General features: G+C 43.4%; 1 protein-coding gene across 1 annotated transcript in view; it reads right to left on the bottom strand.

Annotated features, from left to right (window-relative positions):
• Positions 1-624: 624 nt before the first annotated feature.
• The window catches only part of LOC105466073 (eukaryotic translation initiation factor 4E binding protein 2), a 28,009-nt gene continuing 16,674 nt past the window's right edge, over positions 625-11,959 (bottom strand). Inside the window, exons 2-3 of the mRNA XM_011714961.3 lie at positions 9,418-9,603; positions 625-7,457 (exon numbers count right to left, since the gene is read on the bottom strand). Coding sequence (XP_011713263.1) covers positions 7,426-7,457; positions 9,418-9,603 — 218 coding nt within the window. The 3' untranslated portion in view covers positions 625-7,425. The remainder of the gene's footprint in view (positions 7,458-9,417; positions 9,604-11,959) is intronic.

The raw sequence follows: 11,959 nt of genomic DNA, 5'->3' as shown, positions 1-11,959 counted from the left end.
AGTAGGAATTCTGCTGGGTAATTCGGCTACTAAGCAGCACAGCTGGAACTGAAGCTGCCTGATTCCAAAGCCTGTGCCCCAAACCTCTACACAGTTCCAATGGGAAAGCTTCCTCCAGTCCAGTTTTATTCTGTGGACCTCTGTTCACATGAAAGAATTCTTGTTCTCCGGACTAATACATGAGACCTGCTAGATTAGTAACAGCAGGGAATCTGACGCTCATGCAGCACAGCTTGGTTTGAGATACCAGGCATGATGGACATCTAACCAGTGCTCCCGGGGGCACAGGCAGCCCCTCTTCTGAGAAAGGAAAAGTTGTTTGGGCTTCCTCAGGGCTGGTACTTAAGAAAAGGACATGCTTGGGTGCCGTCAGCCCAGCATATACACGTTTGCCTCCAAGCTCCTGAGCACAGGACCCGGGTCATGCTCCCTGAGAGTCCCACCATCTCCTCTGCATACACAGGTCCACATGGACAAAGTGCATGCTCCGCAAGTGTGGAGAACTAACAGATAAACAGCCAACTACCTCTGCCCATATTCCCCCCCGCCCAGCTTAAACTCCTGAAATGTGAAATAACCTTAGCAGGATTTCACCTGATATTTTTTAAAAATTAAAACACCAAGTTGATATTCAAGATCTTTATTGATTTAACTATAACAGCAACCATTGATGAGAATTTAATTTTTTCCCTAATTTCCAAACATCTGCTGGTTTGGAAGGATAGTTAGAATACAAAAACAACTGATCATGGAATCACACAGGACTGCCTCAAGGACTGCGTGGTACCCTCTGCTATCCATCCACACACAGTGAAATGGATGGGAGGGATGAGGGGACAACACATCATGGGAGACAAAGGGAAGACCAAGGAAAGTGCTGGCAGTCTCTGCTTTTCCATTCAGAATGGATGGAACTGGGCCATTAGTGGCACTAAGACAGGGCAGGGCTATTTTTTTTTCTTAAATAAAATATTTTAAAGATGCATAAAACGGACACCTTAGCATGTGAGTGTCCTTTGGGCTCTTCAAGACACCTTCTTTAAAGTTTACCCCTGGAGTAGCAGAGGGTCTCCTCACCCAGGTGGAAAGAGATGGGCTCCATCTGCAGGTGAAGGAAAGGCACTGGCGCACGGCACTCAGCAATTCAGATACAGGCACCAGGTAGGAGCAGGATGGCTTACCCAGCAACCTGCCTCTTAGCTCCCTGCTAGTGTTCTTCCCTCCTCCCCTGGTTTCCAGTTAAAAGTACCCTTGGCCTGGGCTTTAAAAAAAAAGATTAAGCTGGAGAGAAAGGGGATACACTTGGGCAAGAATGGATATTTTGTGCTAGATTCATGGAATTTTCTAAGTGTCCAGGTGTTTTGGTTTTAAGCACCGGCAAGAGCTCCCTTTGGAAATTTCAGTGTGGCCAAATGATTATCAAGCATTGCAGCATCTCTCTGCCAGCCTCCCGCCCTTAGAAAGGTGGCAGAGTGAGAGTTTAAATACCCTGGGAAATGTGTTTCATCTCAGTAATATTTCCACTGGGTATCCATGACACACAGTATGGTCTGCCAGGGCTGCAGGCAGAGAGTCATAAGCAAAGAGAATCTACAGACCCTCTGGACAGGGACTCATAAGCCTTCTCCTAAATCTAAGCTTTGCCAAAAGGTTATCAACTTCCAGGACCAGCCTAGAGAAATAAATTTAAATTCCAGAGAGTAGGAAAGGTGATGTAAATGATTAACTGAAAAAACAAGTAAGTATCAATAACTCTTAAAGTTTTCAGTGAGAAATTTCTCTAAGTTAGCCTCAAGAAACTCCACTACTAAACTGGAAAACCATGACTAGGAACAGGAAGCAGCCCTGGGGTAGAAGCATCCTAAAGAATTGTGACCCAACTGCATCAATATCTGATTTCATCTTTTATTAAAAGCTGATAGTTAAAAGAACTGTAGGGATAACTAAGTCCACCTCAAAGTCCAGACAGAAACTGCCCTCCCAAAGAAACGTTTCTTTAAAACAAATACCATGCCTTCCCAGATATTATGGGTAGGCAAGTGACTGGGTTTTGCAGATTAATCAATAGCTGCCCATGTGCATGTAGTCCAGAAAACATGCCAAGAAGGAAGAGCTCTGAACCAGACACAGAAAGGCAGTGTGGCTTCCTCTCTAAAGAGGAATGCAAAGGGCTAAGAGCCCTGGCTTCAAGCAGCTGTTATCCTAGATGAGGAAAATGGAAATAGATTCAATCTCTTGGATACTGCTGCCAACATGCTGAGCCCTTCACCAGTTGCCTTGATTTGAAGCAGGCCCTCTATGTATACTGGCTAATGGACGGACTCCGGCAGTGAAACCCACATACTCAGCAGGCTGCATTCTAATGAGAATGAGGGAATTTAACCAATGGTGTTTGAGCTGGAAAGATAAGGTCTGAGAGTCTCAAAGAGCTGGAAACCCAAAAAAAGAGAAGACCAATCCACCTCAAAATAAGAAAGAAAAACAAAATTCATTTAAGGGTACTCTAAAGATGAGTTATTTACTTCTGGAAGAAGTATCCTTTTCTTATAGCTCCCTCAATAGCAGTACTTCTTATCCAAGTATACTCTCAAGCAAGCAGGGCTACAGATAAGAAAAAGCTGGGAAGAGACAGAGCATAAATCTAAACAAGAATTTGCATATTTGGCCGGGTGCAATGGCTCACACCTGTAATTCCAGCACTCTGGGAGGCTGAGGTGGGCGGATCACTTGAGGCCAGAAGTTCAAGCCCAGCCTGGCAAACATGATGAAACCCCGTCTCTACTAAAACTACAAAAATTAAAAATTAGCCAGGCGTGGTGGTACATGCCTGTAATCCCCGCTACTCGGAAGGCTGAGGCAGGAGAAACACTTGAACCTGGGAGGCAGAAGCTGCAGTGAGCCGAGATCACACCACTGCACTCCAGCACTCCAGCCTGGGTGACAGGGCGCAACTCTTGCCTCAGGAAAAAAAAAAAAAAAGAGAGAAGAAAGAAAAGAAAAGAAAAGAAAAGAAGAAAGAAAGACGACTTGGTTAGGAATGAGTGCCAGAAACACATAGTAGCCATTCACTAGAATGTGTTGAACTGAAAAACTTAAGTTTGTCTTGAGGGAGAACACAAGACCAGTTCTTTAAGAACACATTGCCATCAAGAAGCCCAGGAAGATGGGCGGGCATGCAGGGTTAACCTGTGCACTGGATTTAGAGGAGCAATCAAGCACTGACATTTGTCATTCTTAGATGTTCCCTATTTTATTGAGTGGTTGCTTCCTGGGTGAGAGACCTGACCTGAGTCTGTTGAGACTGGAGAGACCAGGGACCAAGCACCCACGCTGGTGGGAACCTGGCTTCCTGATAACGTCATCTATTTCACCTAAATGTGAACTGCTTTCTTTTCTTCAGCTCAATAGCTTAACATCTAATTCATGTTTGCTCCCTTTGCTGGACAATCCCCATTCCAAACAAGACAGGTTTAGTGGCTCAGCTGGAAGGCCCCAGTTCCTTTCATTAATTCCTAGCTACAGGCAAATAAAAGTGGTAAATGAGTCTTACGGACACCAAGTCTAGGACGTGCAAATAAGCATACTTGAGCTCTTGGTAGTTAGGCATATTATTTTCTACTACTCCTAGGAATTGCCATTTCTTACCACCCTCTCAAAACCAGCAGGTAGCTTTGGGGAGTTTGCCTTCTGTCCCAGTTTGGTTATGCACATCTTGGAGAATTGTTTTTGATAGCAATCTGTCTTTCAGCCTATCTACATTAAACCTACCTCCCTGTTGACCTACTTTCATCCTCAGTTGGGGTGTGGTGCTTTTAAGATATGTCCATAAATTATTTGCTACTGCTCCACTGGGGTAGAGGTATGTGTCCTCTCTCCTTGAGTGCAGGCTGAGCTTAGCGGCTTGCTTCTAAAGACTAGGGTAAGAAGTGATGGTGTGTCCTTTCCAAGCCTATGTCTTAAAAGGCACTGCAGCTTTCTCCTTGCCCTGCCCCACAATCTCTGGGATCAGCTGCTCAGGGATAAGCCAGGTGCCTTATGCAGAGACCCACATGGGAAGAAACTGAGGCATCCTGCCAACGGCCACAAAAAGAGAACTTGGAAGTGGTTTCTCCAGCTCCAGCTGACTGCAGCCCCTGCTCACATCTTGACTGTAACTTCATAATACCCTGGGCCAGAACCATCATGTTAAACTACTCCCAAATTCTTAACCCACAGAAACTGACACATAATGTTTACTATTTTAACATACTAAATTTAGGGTAATTTGTTACACAGCAACAGATAACTAATACAGGTGGAAGGACAAAACTCTTGGTTGGAAGCCCAATGCCTAGAAAGTCAGCTTCTCTGTATCTGTGCCCTTGAAAATGCTGTACCTATTTAAACAGCATATGAGAACTGCTGAACTCAATAAACCACACTATAAAGAAGGCAGAACCATGACAATGCATGTCTGCTGTTGGAATTTGAAGGAAAGTCACTTCTCATTATGATCAATTGTCCCCACAAGTATAGAAGCATGGGTTCCTCGTAAAAAGAAAACTACAAATGGAAACTAAGATGTTAAGAGCTGTCTCAGTCAAAGTGGTAACTTAAGAGTATTCCTTCCCTCTAAAAAACCCAGGACACATTCATTAAGGGTTTCATCTGTGAGGTTCCCTCCAAACATGCAGAGGCAAACCACCCAATGGACTCTGGCTTGTTCTAAAAATAATTCTATGAGGCATGACACAAAGGTATCATCTATTGGAAGTTTATCTCATGCCCTGTGAAATTATTTTTTAAATGCCAACTTATGGAGGTCACAGACTGTCTAGTAGTGGTGGCCTCTGGGAAAGAACTGCACCAAGCCTTAAGGAAGTCCTGGCAGAGAAGGGTAAGGGATTGAACAGCTGCCGCATTATACAGCTGACACTCCCAAGAAATACTAAAAACATGCCTTCTGATTAGGGGGTCACATGCAGAAGCTCCCCAAGACGGCAAGAAAAAGGAAAATGGCATCTTGATACTACTAAAGCTCATGCTTTAAATCCATTCCCCACCAATTAGTGAGGAAGCCAAGTTTTCACACATAGCAATAAAGATCAAGAAGAGTTCACTCTTCCGCTCACTGACGGACTGACTAGCTGCTAGTTGGGTCAAATTCCACAGGATGCCAAGGCCAGTGTATGAAGAACGAAAAGCTTCATTCCCAAAGAATCAGGCTCCCCAGGGTGCAGAGAGGTCCTGAGCATGCTTCTTATGTAAATTACAGCGCAACTTAGGTTTTTCCAAGAATATGTAAAATGAGACTTGGAGTTTAATTAAACAGAACAGGGATACACTAAACAAACAAACAAAAAATACTTTTCTGATTATCAATTTTTTTGAGACTCAAAGCATCCCCAAAACATTGGAGATCCAGCTTATTCCTGAGACATCAACCATCACAAAAGGTTTTCACTCTGAACTATTCACATTTTTGTAGCAGAAAACAGAACAAAGTTCTGCAGACATCCTTTCTCTCTTCTTTCTAAAATGTATTCACAAACAGGGTCTTTTCAGAGTTCAAAAGAAAAACAGGTTTCTTTCTTGGCCAAATGGCTGTTACTCTCACCCTGGGATCTGATTTCTTAATAAAAAAGTTCAGGGCACCAAATCTAACCAGAAATTCCCAGGACACCAGTGGCTACTTAACTATAAGGGGATGGATGCTTTAGTCTTTCTATGAGGGGAATCATTCTCCCGGGATTATTATGCTGCTCAATAGTTCCAGGAGAGGTAGGTGGGAAGGAGGGTGAATGCAAAAGCTAAAGGGTCAGAGAAAAGAATGAGGCTTTCATGAACAACCCATAGCAAGGCAGAATGGTCCAGTTTTACAAACCACCCACTACAAACTCCAAACATGCACACTCAAAACTAGAGGGGAAAGGAAAGAGCTCCTGGGGGACTAGGGGAGACAAAAGATGGTGACATAGAACAGCAGACTCGCCTATGAACATTTCTCATCTTCCTAACACTGGAAGATGTTTAATTAAAAAGTTGCTGTTCAAAATTGTACTGAAAACATATCTAAAAATAGGTCTGTAGTCATCTTAAAAATAAAAGGTCACTTCTCAGATAAGAGGAGTGACAGATATTCTCAGATACCAACACTTGAGGTATCTTTGATGTAAATTTGAAAAATGGCCTGGTAGAGAAAAAGGAAGGAAAGGAAGGAGAGAGGAAGAAAGTGAGGAAGGTAGGGAGAGAAATTCAGAATACAACAGGAAAGGCAAGAAAACTGGGAGGAATACATTTTTTAAGCCCATGCTTATCTATTCCAGCAGCCAAACAAAGCAGATCCACAAAGGAAAAAATGCAGTTCTTTTCTAAGAACATTCTGAAAATCAACTTCAAACTCAAAACATAAGAAACTGCAATCTAAGAACAACTATCACAATGCTCACTGGACTTAAAAATGACAACTGAGACCGGGTACTCAAATGGGTCAACGTTCTTCAGAGGTCATTCTTAGGCATTATCTGACAGAATACTATGATGAGGCTTTACCCACCAAGTAGAGGCTAAAGTGCTTCTATTACTTGGTATGGACCTGCTTTAGGAGCAGACAAAATCACTTCGCTTTCTTGAAGTACAAGAGGACTCTGCCAGCAACAAGATGCAAGCAGGGAAGAGTGGCAGAAGAAGAGCAAAACTGGTTACCAAGGGCTCTCTTCTGATGTACAGAGTTAAAAATATCTGCACAAATGCACTAAGTAAAAGAACAGGAAGATGAACTATAATACCAAAGACAGAAGACATTCCTCCCAGAGGAAAGAAAGAAAGTGGACCTCAAAACAGTGTCACAAGGTAATGCTACTAGAGTTGCACAAGCTGTGCTCTGTCCCGAGGGACAAATACCTCAAGGTAAAAGGGAAAGCAGCTCTCTTTTTTATCATTTCCCCCTGCTGGTTGTAAAGATCCCAAGCCCAGACTCTTGCAACACTGAACCATAGGTGGGATAGAGGGAGGAGAGACAGAGGGTAAGGAACATGAATGGTGTTAGGCCCACCAAACCTCTGTATCCCTTCCCAGACAGGCAGTTGTTGATAGGTTGAGATTCGATGTGGGACAAAATTACAGGGTAGGAGGGTGGCTCTCAATAAAAAAACAACTAGGAAAGTCAGAGTTGAACTGTTGTCCTCTAAGGGCTGCTTAGCTCTACAGAAACACAGCCTTCAATCTAACCTGTTTAACTGGGAAGGGGAACAGGAGACAGGGAGAAGAAATGGTCAGATGAAGCTCATCTTCCCATCATTTGGCACCCAGAGGAAGAGGGGGAGGTGGAGACTGTAATGGGGACTGCAGGTATTGCCTCTTCTGTCTTTTCACTGTTGATCCTATTAGCCAAATCAGGTGCACACAAGTATCAGTGTTGCTTTTCTTCTAATCCTTGCAGGAGAGTCAGATGTCCATCTCGAACTGAGCATCATCCCCTAGTTAGGACAAATGAAATGAAGAGTTTAGCACATACACAAAAAAGCACAACAGTTTTAACTGTCATTCCCTCTATCTGAGAGACAAAAAATAATTCAAACTGTCCTACTCTCTGCTGCCTTGAAACAATTACTCTGCTTTGCTTTGGCTGGTCTTAATCTGAAAAAGAAGAATGGCAGTTCCATCGCCCATGGGGGGAAGCTTTGGGGAAAAGGACACAAGTGAAAACATCCCCAGTGTCTCTTTGTCTTCAGGTTGAATAAACAGCAGCTCCTGGGGAGCTCTTTGCTGTCTCTCAGGGGAGCACATTCTTCTGGAGGCTTTGGACTTTGGCCCTGCTCCAAACTGACACTTTGTCCATTAAAAAACTCATCTGAAATATCACAAAGCAGAATGCTGGCCCACATCTAGGGATCACTAAGTGCAGTCCCTGAGGAGTATTTCAGCAGTTGGCCACTCCTACCTCACCATTCTGCTTCTACAGAGATAAAGAATAAAAGAATGTGTTGGAGGAGGGGTAATTTAGGTAAATCTTAAAGGCAGTTCCGGAAAATAGAGGAAATAAACCATATTGCTTTTCTCATACTATAAAAAAGAAATTCATATAAGAAACAAGGTCTTGGCCGGGCGCGGTGGCTCAAGCCTGTAATCCCAGCACTTTGGGAGGCCGAGACGGGCGGATCACGAGGTCAGGAGATCGAGACCATCCTGGCTAACACAATGAAACCCCGTCTCTACTAAAAATACAAAAAAATTAGCCGGGCGCGGTGGCGGGCGCCTGTAGTCCCAGCTACTCGGGAGGCTGAGGCAGGAGAATGGCGTAAACCCGGGAGGCGGAGCTTGCAGTGAGCCGAGATAGCGCCACTGCACTCCAGCCTGGGCGACAGAGCGAGACTCCGTCTCAAAAAAAAAAAAAAAAAAAAAAAAAAAAAAAAAAAAGAAACAAGGTCTATTTGCCTGAGGGTGATGGAAACGGGGGCTATGAAAATTGTTTCATTTTCTTTCTTTCTTTCTTTTTATTTATTTGAGACGGAGTCTCGCTATGTCACCTAGGCTGGAGTGCAGTGGTGCGATCTCGGCTCACTGCAAGCTCCGCCTCCCGGGTTCACGCCATTCTCCTGCCTCAGCGTCCCGAGTAGCTGGGAATACAGGTGCCCGCCACCATGCCCAGCTAATTTTTTGTATTTTTTAGTAGAGATGGGGCTTCACTGTGTTAGCCAGGATGGTCTCGATCTCCTGACCTCGTGATCTGCCCACCTTGGCCTCTCAGAGTGCTGGGATTACAGGCATGAGCCACTGTGCCCGGCCTGAAATTGTTTTGTTTTCTGTGTTATTCTTAGTCCAATGAAGCCTAGGCCAGGTAGTCCTTAAGGCATGGTTCGAGAAGTCACTTTTGGAGTTTATCATACTGATTCTGGATTCTTTTCTCCCACCAACTACATCAGATTTATGATTTAGAACTCAGGGTTTTCAGAGCATTTCAAGAAACCTTTGGGGGAGGAGGGAAACTTTACAGACATATAACTGAACATTAGCTATAACTGAAGAACTGGCCAGGCGTGGTGGCTCACACCTGTAATCCCAGCACTTTGGGAGGCTGAGGCGGGCAGATCACCTGAGGTCAGGAGTTCAAGAACAGCCTGAGCAACATGGCGAAACCCCGTCTCTACTAAAAAATACAAAAATTAGCCAGGCGTGGTAGCAGGCGCCTGTAATCCCAGCTACGCGGGAGGCTGAGGCAGGAGAATCACTTGAACCTAGGAGGCGGAGGTTGCAGTGTGCTGAGATCGTGCCATTGCACTCCAGCCTGAGTGACAGAATGAGACTGTGTCTCAAAACAAAAAAAACAAAAAAACAAAAAATAAAAACTGAAGAATCAATAGCTTCTCAACCTATAGCAACCAGACATTCAAATTCTAAGAGCCACGCTCTAGGTCCCCAACACCACCATTCTCTTACCAACTGCATGTTTCCTGTCGTGATTGTTCAAGTTGTTCAAATTGTTTACTTCTACTTTGGAGTCTTCAATTAAGGTGCCAGGGCTAGTGACTCCTGGGATATTGGGCAGATGGCAGGGTGGGGTCTGAGCCATGGGAGAATTGCGACGATCCAACAGAAACTTTCTGTCATAAATGATTCGAGTTCCTGTAAAACAGGGTTAAAAAGAGTTTGAAACAATTTAAGGGGTTATCACCATATACTATCCAGCAATTTAATTTAAATCCCATGTAATCCTAACTTTTAAGGATTTTACAATTGAAGTCAAAAGCATAATCTCTAACCTCCCTGCCTGTAAACAGGCTCCTCTGCCATCTGGAATGCCCTCTTTCTCTTCTGCCAGGGACACTCCTGCTGATCCTCCAAGACTCAGCTCCAACCATCACTTCCTTTATGAAGCCATCCCCACCCCTCACTTTTTTAAAAGGTTCTTCCTCTCCATCTTACACACATCACGTATTACAGGACTCCTGTTTATACATCTGTCTCTCTTTATAGACTTTGAGTTTCTTATGTCAGGGCTATGTCTTATTTATACGTGACCTAGGCCCTAATATTAACATCTTTAAGAAAAAAAAGTTTTAAATTTATGATACTAGGAAAAAAAAAGTTTTAAATGAAAGAATAAACAAGTATGAGAAAAAATAAACAGTCCCTTTTAAAGGCTTTCCAAAGAAGGACTGAGACTGACATTCTTCTCACAGCTATTATCAAAGCTGAAACTGGCAGTCCCTCTCTATTCTACAAAACAATCTGCTTACCAGTAAGTACTACCTGAATGTTTTAAAAACAACAGTTCTGAAGAATACACTTTAACTGATAAACAATTATGCTGCTTACAAATGGTCAATAGGTACATTAAAAGGTGCTCGACATTACTAATCATCAAGGTAATACAAATCAAAACCATGATGAGGTATCACTTCACATCTCTTAGGATGGCTATTATCAAAAAGACAAGAGAGCCTGGGCATGGTGGCTCATGCCTGTAATCCCAACACTTTGGGAGTCCAAGGCAGGAGGACTGCTTGAGCCCAGGAGTCTGAGTCCAGTCTGGGCAACATAGGGAGATCCTGTCTCCAAAAAAATTATTTAAAAAAGAGCCAAGTGAGGTGTTGTTGGTCTGAAGTCCCTACTACATGGCGGCTGAGCCAGAATAGCCTGCGTCCAGGAGTTCGAGGCTACAGTGAGCTACGACTGCACCTCTGCACTCCACCCTGGGCAACAGAGCAAGATCCTGCCTCAAAATTTAGATCAAATATAATTTTAGGATGAGGAAAGTAGAAACTTACCTTCATCCTCTTTGCTTTGAAAAACAAAAACTAGAGTAGCACTCAACAAGGCATCTAGATATTATGAGGAACGAGGTATTCTGGGTAGCACAAAACTTAGTTCAACTTTCAAAGAGTGAACAACTTCAATTATCTTGAATGGAAATACTTCTAATACAGATTTTAAATCCCTTTATGGCCTTCAACAGAAAATGATTCAACCCTCTTAATGAATCACAGTCATTATTATGAAAATTGTTTATTATACTATATTATGACCTAAGAAGTCTCAAGCCCTATCAAGCTAATGCTCTGTAGAGCTGAAAATCACTATACAGAGTTCAGGTGGTCAAGGCTGTGCTGGTGCACCCTTCCCCCCCAGTGTCCTTGTCTCTTGTCAGACTAAGAGCTGCCTTTTTTCCAGGCTACTATGGCTCAGTCAGCTCAGGCTGCCATAACAAAATACCACAGACTGCACAACTTAAACAACAGAAATTGTCTAATAGTTCTGGAGGCTAGAAGTCCAACACTAAGGTGCCAGCATGGATGGTTTCTGGTGAGGGCTCTTTTCCTGGCTTGTAGGTAGCTGCCTTCTCATTGTGTCCCTTACATGGGGTGAGGCGGCCACAGCTCTGTGGTGTTCCATCTTATAAGGGCACTAATCCCATCATGAGGGTCCCACCTTTATGACCTCAACTCAACCTAATTAACTCCCAAAGGCACCACCTCCTAATACCATCATGTTGGGAATTAAGGTTTCAACATAAGAATCTGGGGGAGACACAATTCAATCTGTATAGCACACCTTTAACACCCTTTCTAACTTGGTGTTTCTAGTCTGCTGTGTTTGGAAATCAGCAACTTGCTTATTAGCATGCTATGTAAAATAAGGGCAAATAGGCTGAAAGGGGGTCTGATGGCCTTCCAATGAACAAAGGGAAGGAGCTTTATCGATGGACTTTGCCTATCTGTTTGAGTTACCACATTTTTGTTCATGGTTAGATTTCAGAAGGGTAAGGTTTCACTGTCAGATGAGTCAACCTGCAAATTGGAACAAGATTATTCTTACTTCTGTAGTACATCAGGCCTGGAAATTGTGGAGATGAGGTGGTGAAAAAGCACAGCACAGAAGCAAGCTTTCTAAATTACGTATCAGCAATAACATATACATTAAAGAATTGCAATTAAACCAACTAGGATATAGGTAGTAGAGATTCTGCCTAAATGTGTGA

The sequence above is a fragment of the Macaca nemestrina genome, chromosome 9, assembly GCF_043159975.1.
Source record: "Macaca nemestrina isolate mMacNem1 chromosome 9, mMacNem.hap1, whole genome shotgun sequence".
NCBI classification, from domain to species: Eukaryota; Metazoa; Chordata; class Mammalia; order Primates; family Cercopithecidae; genus Macaca; species Macaca nemestrina.
Note: the sequence above shows the minus strand (reverse complement) of the source record. Positions and strands in the feature narration are given on the sequence as shown.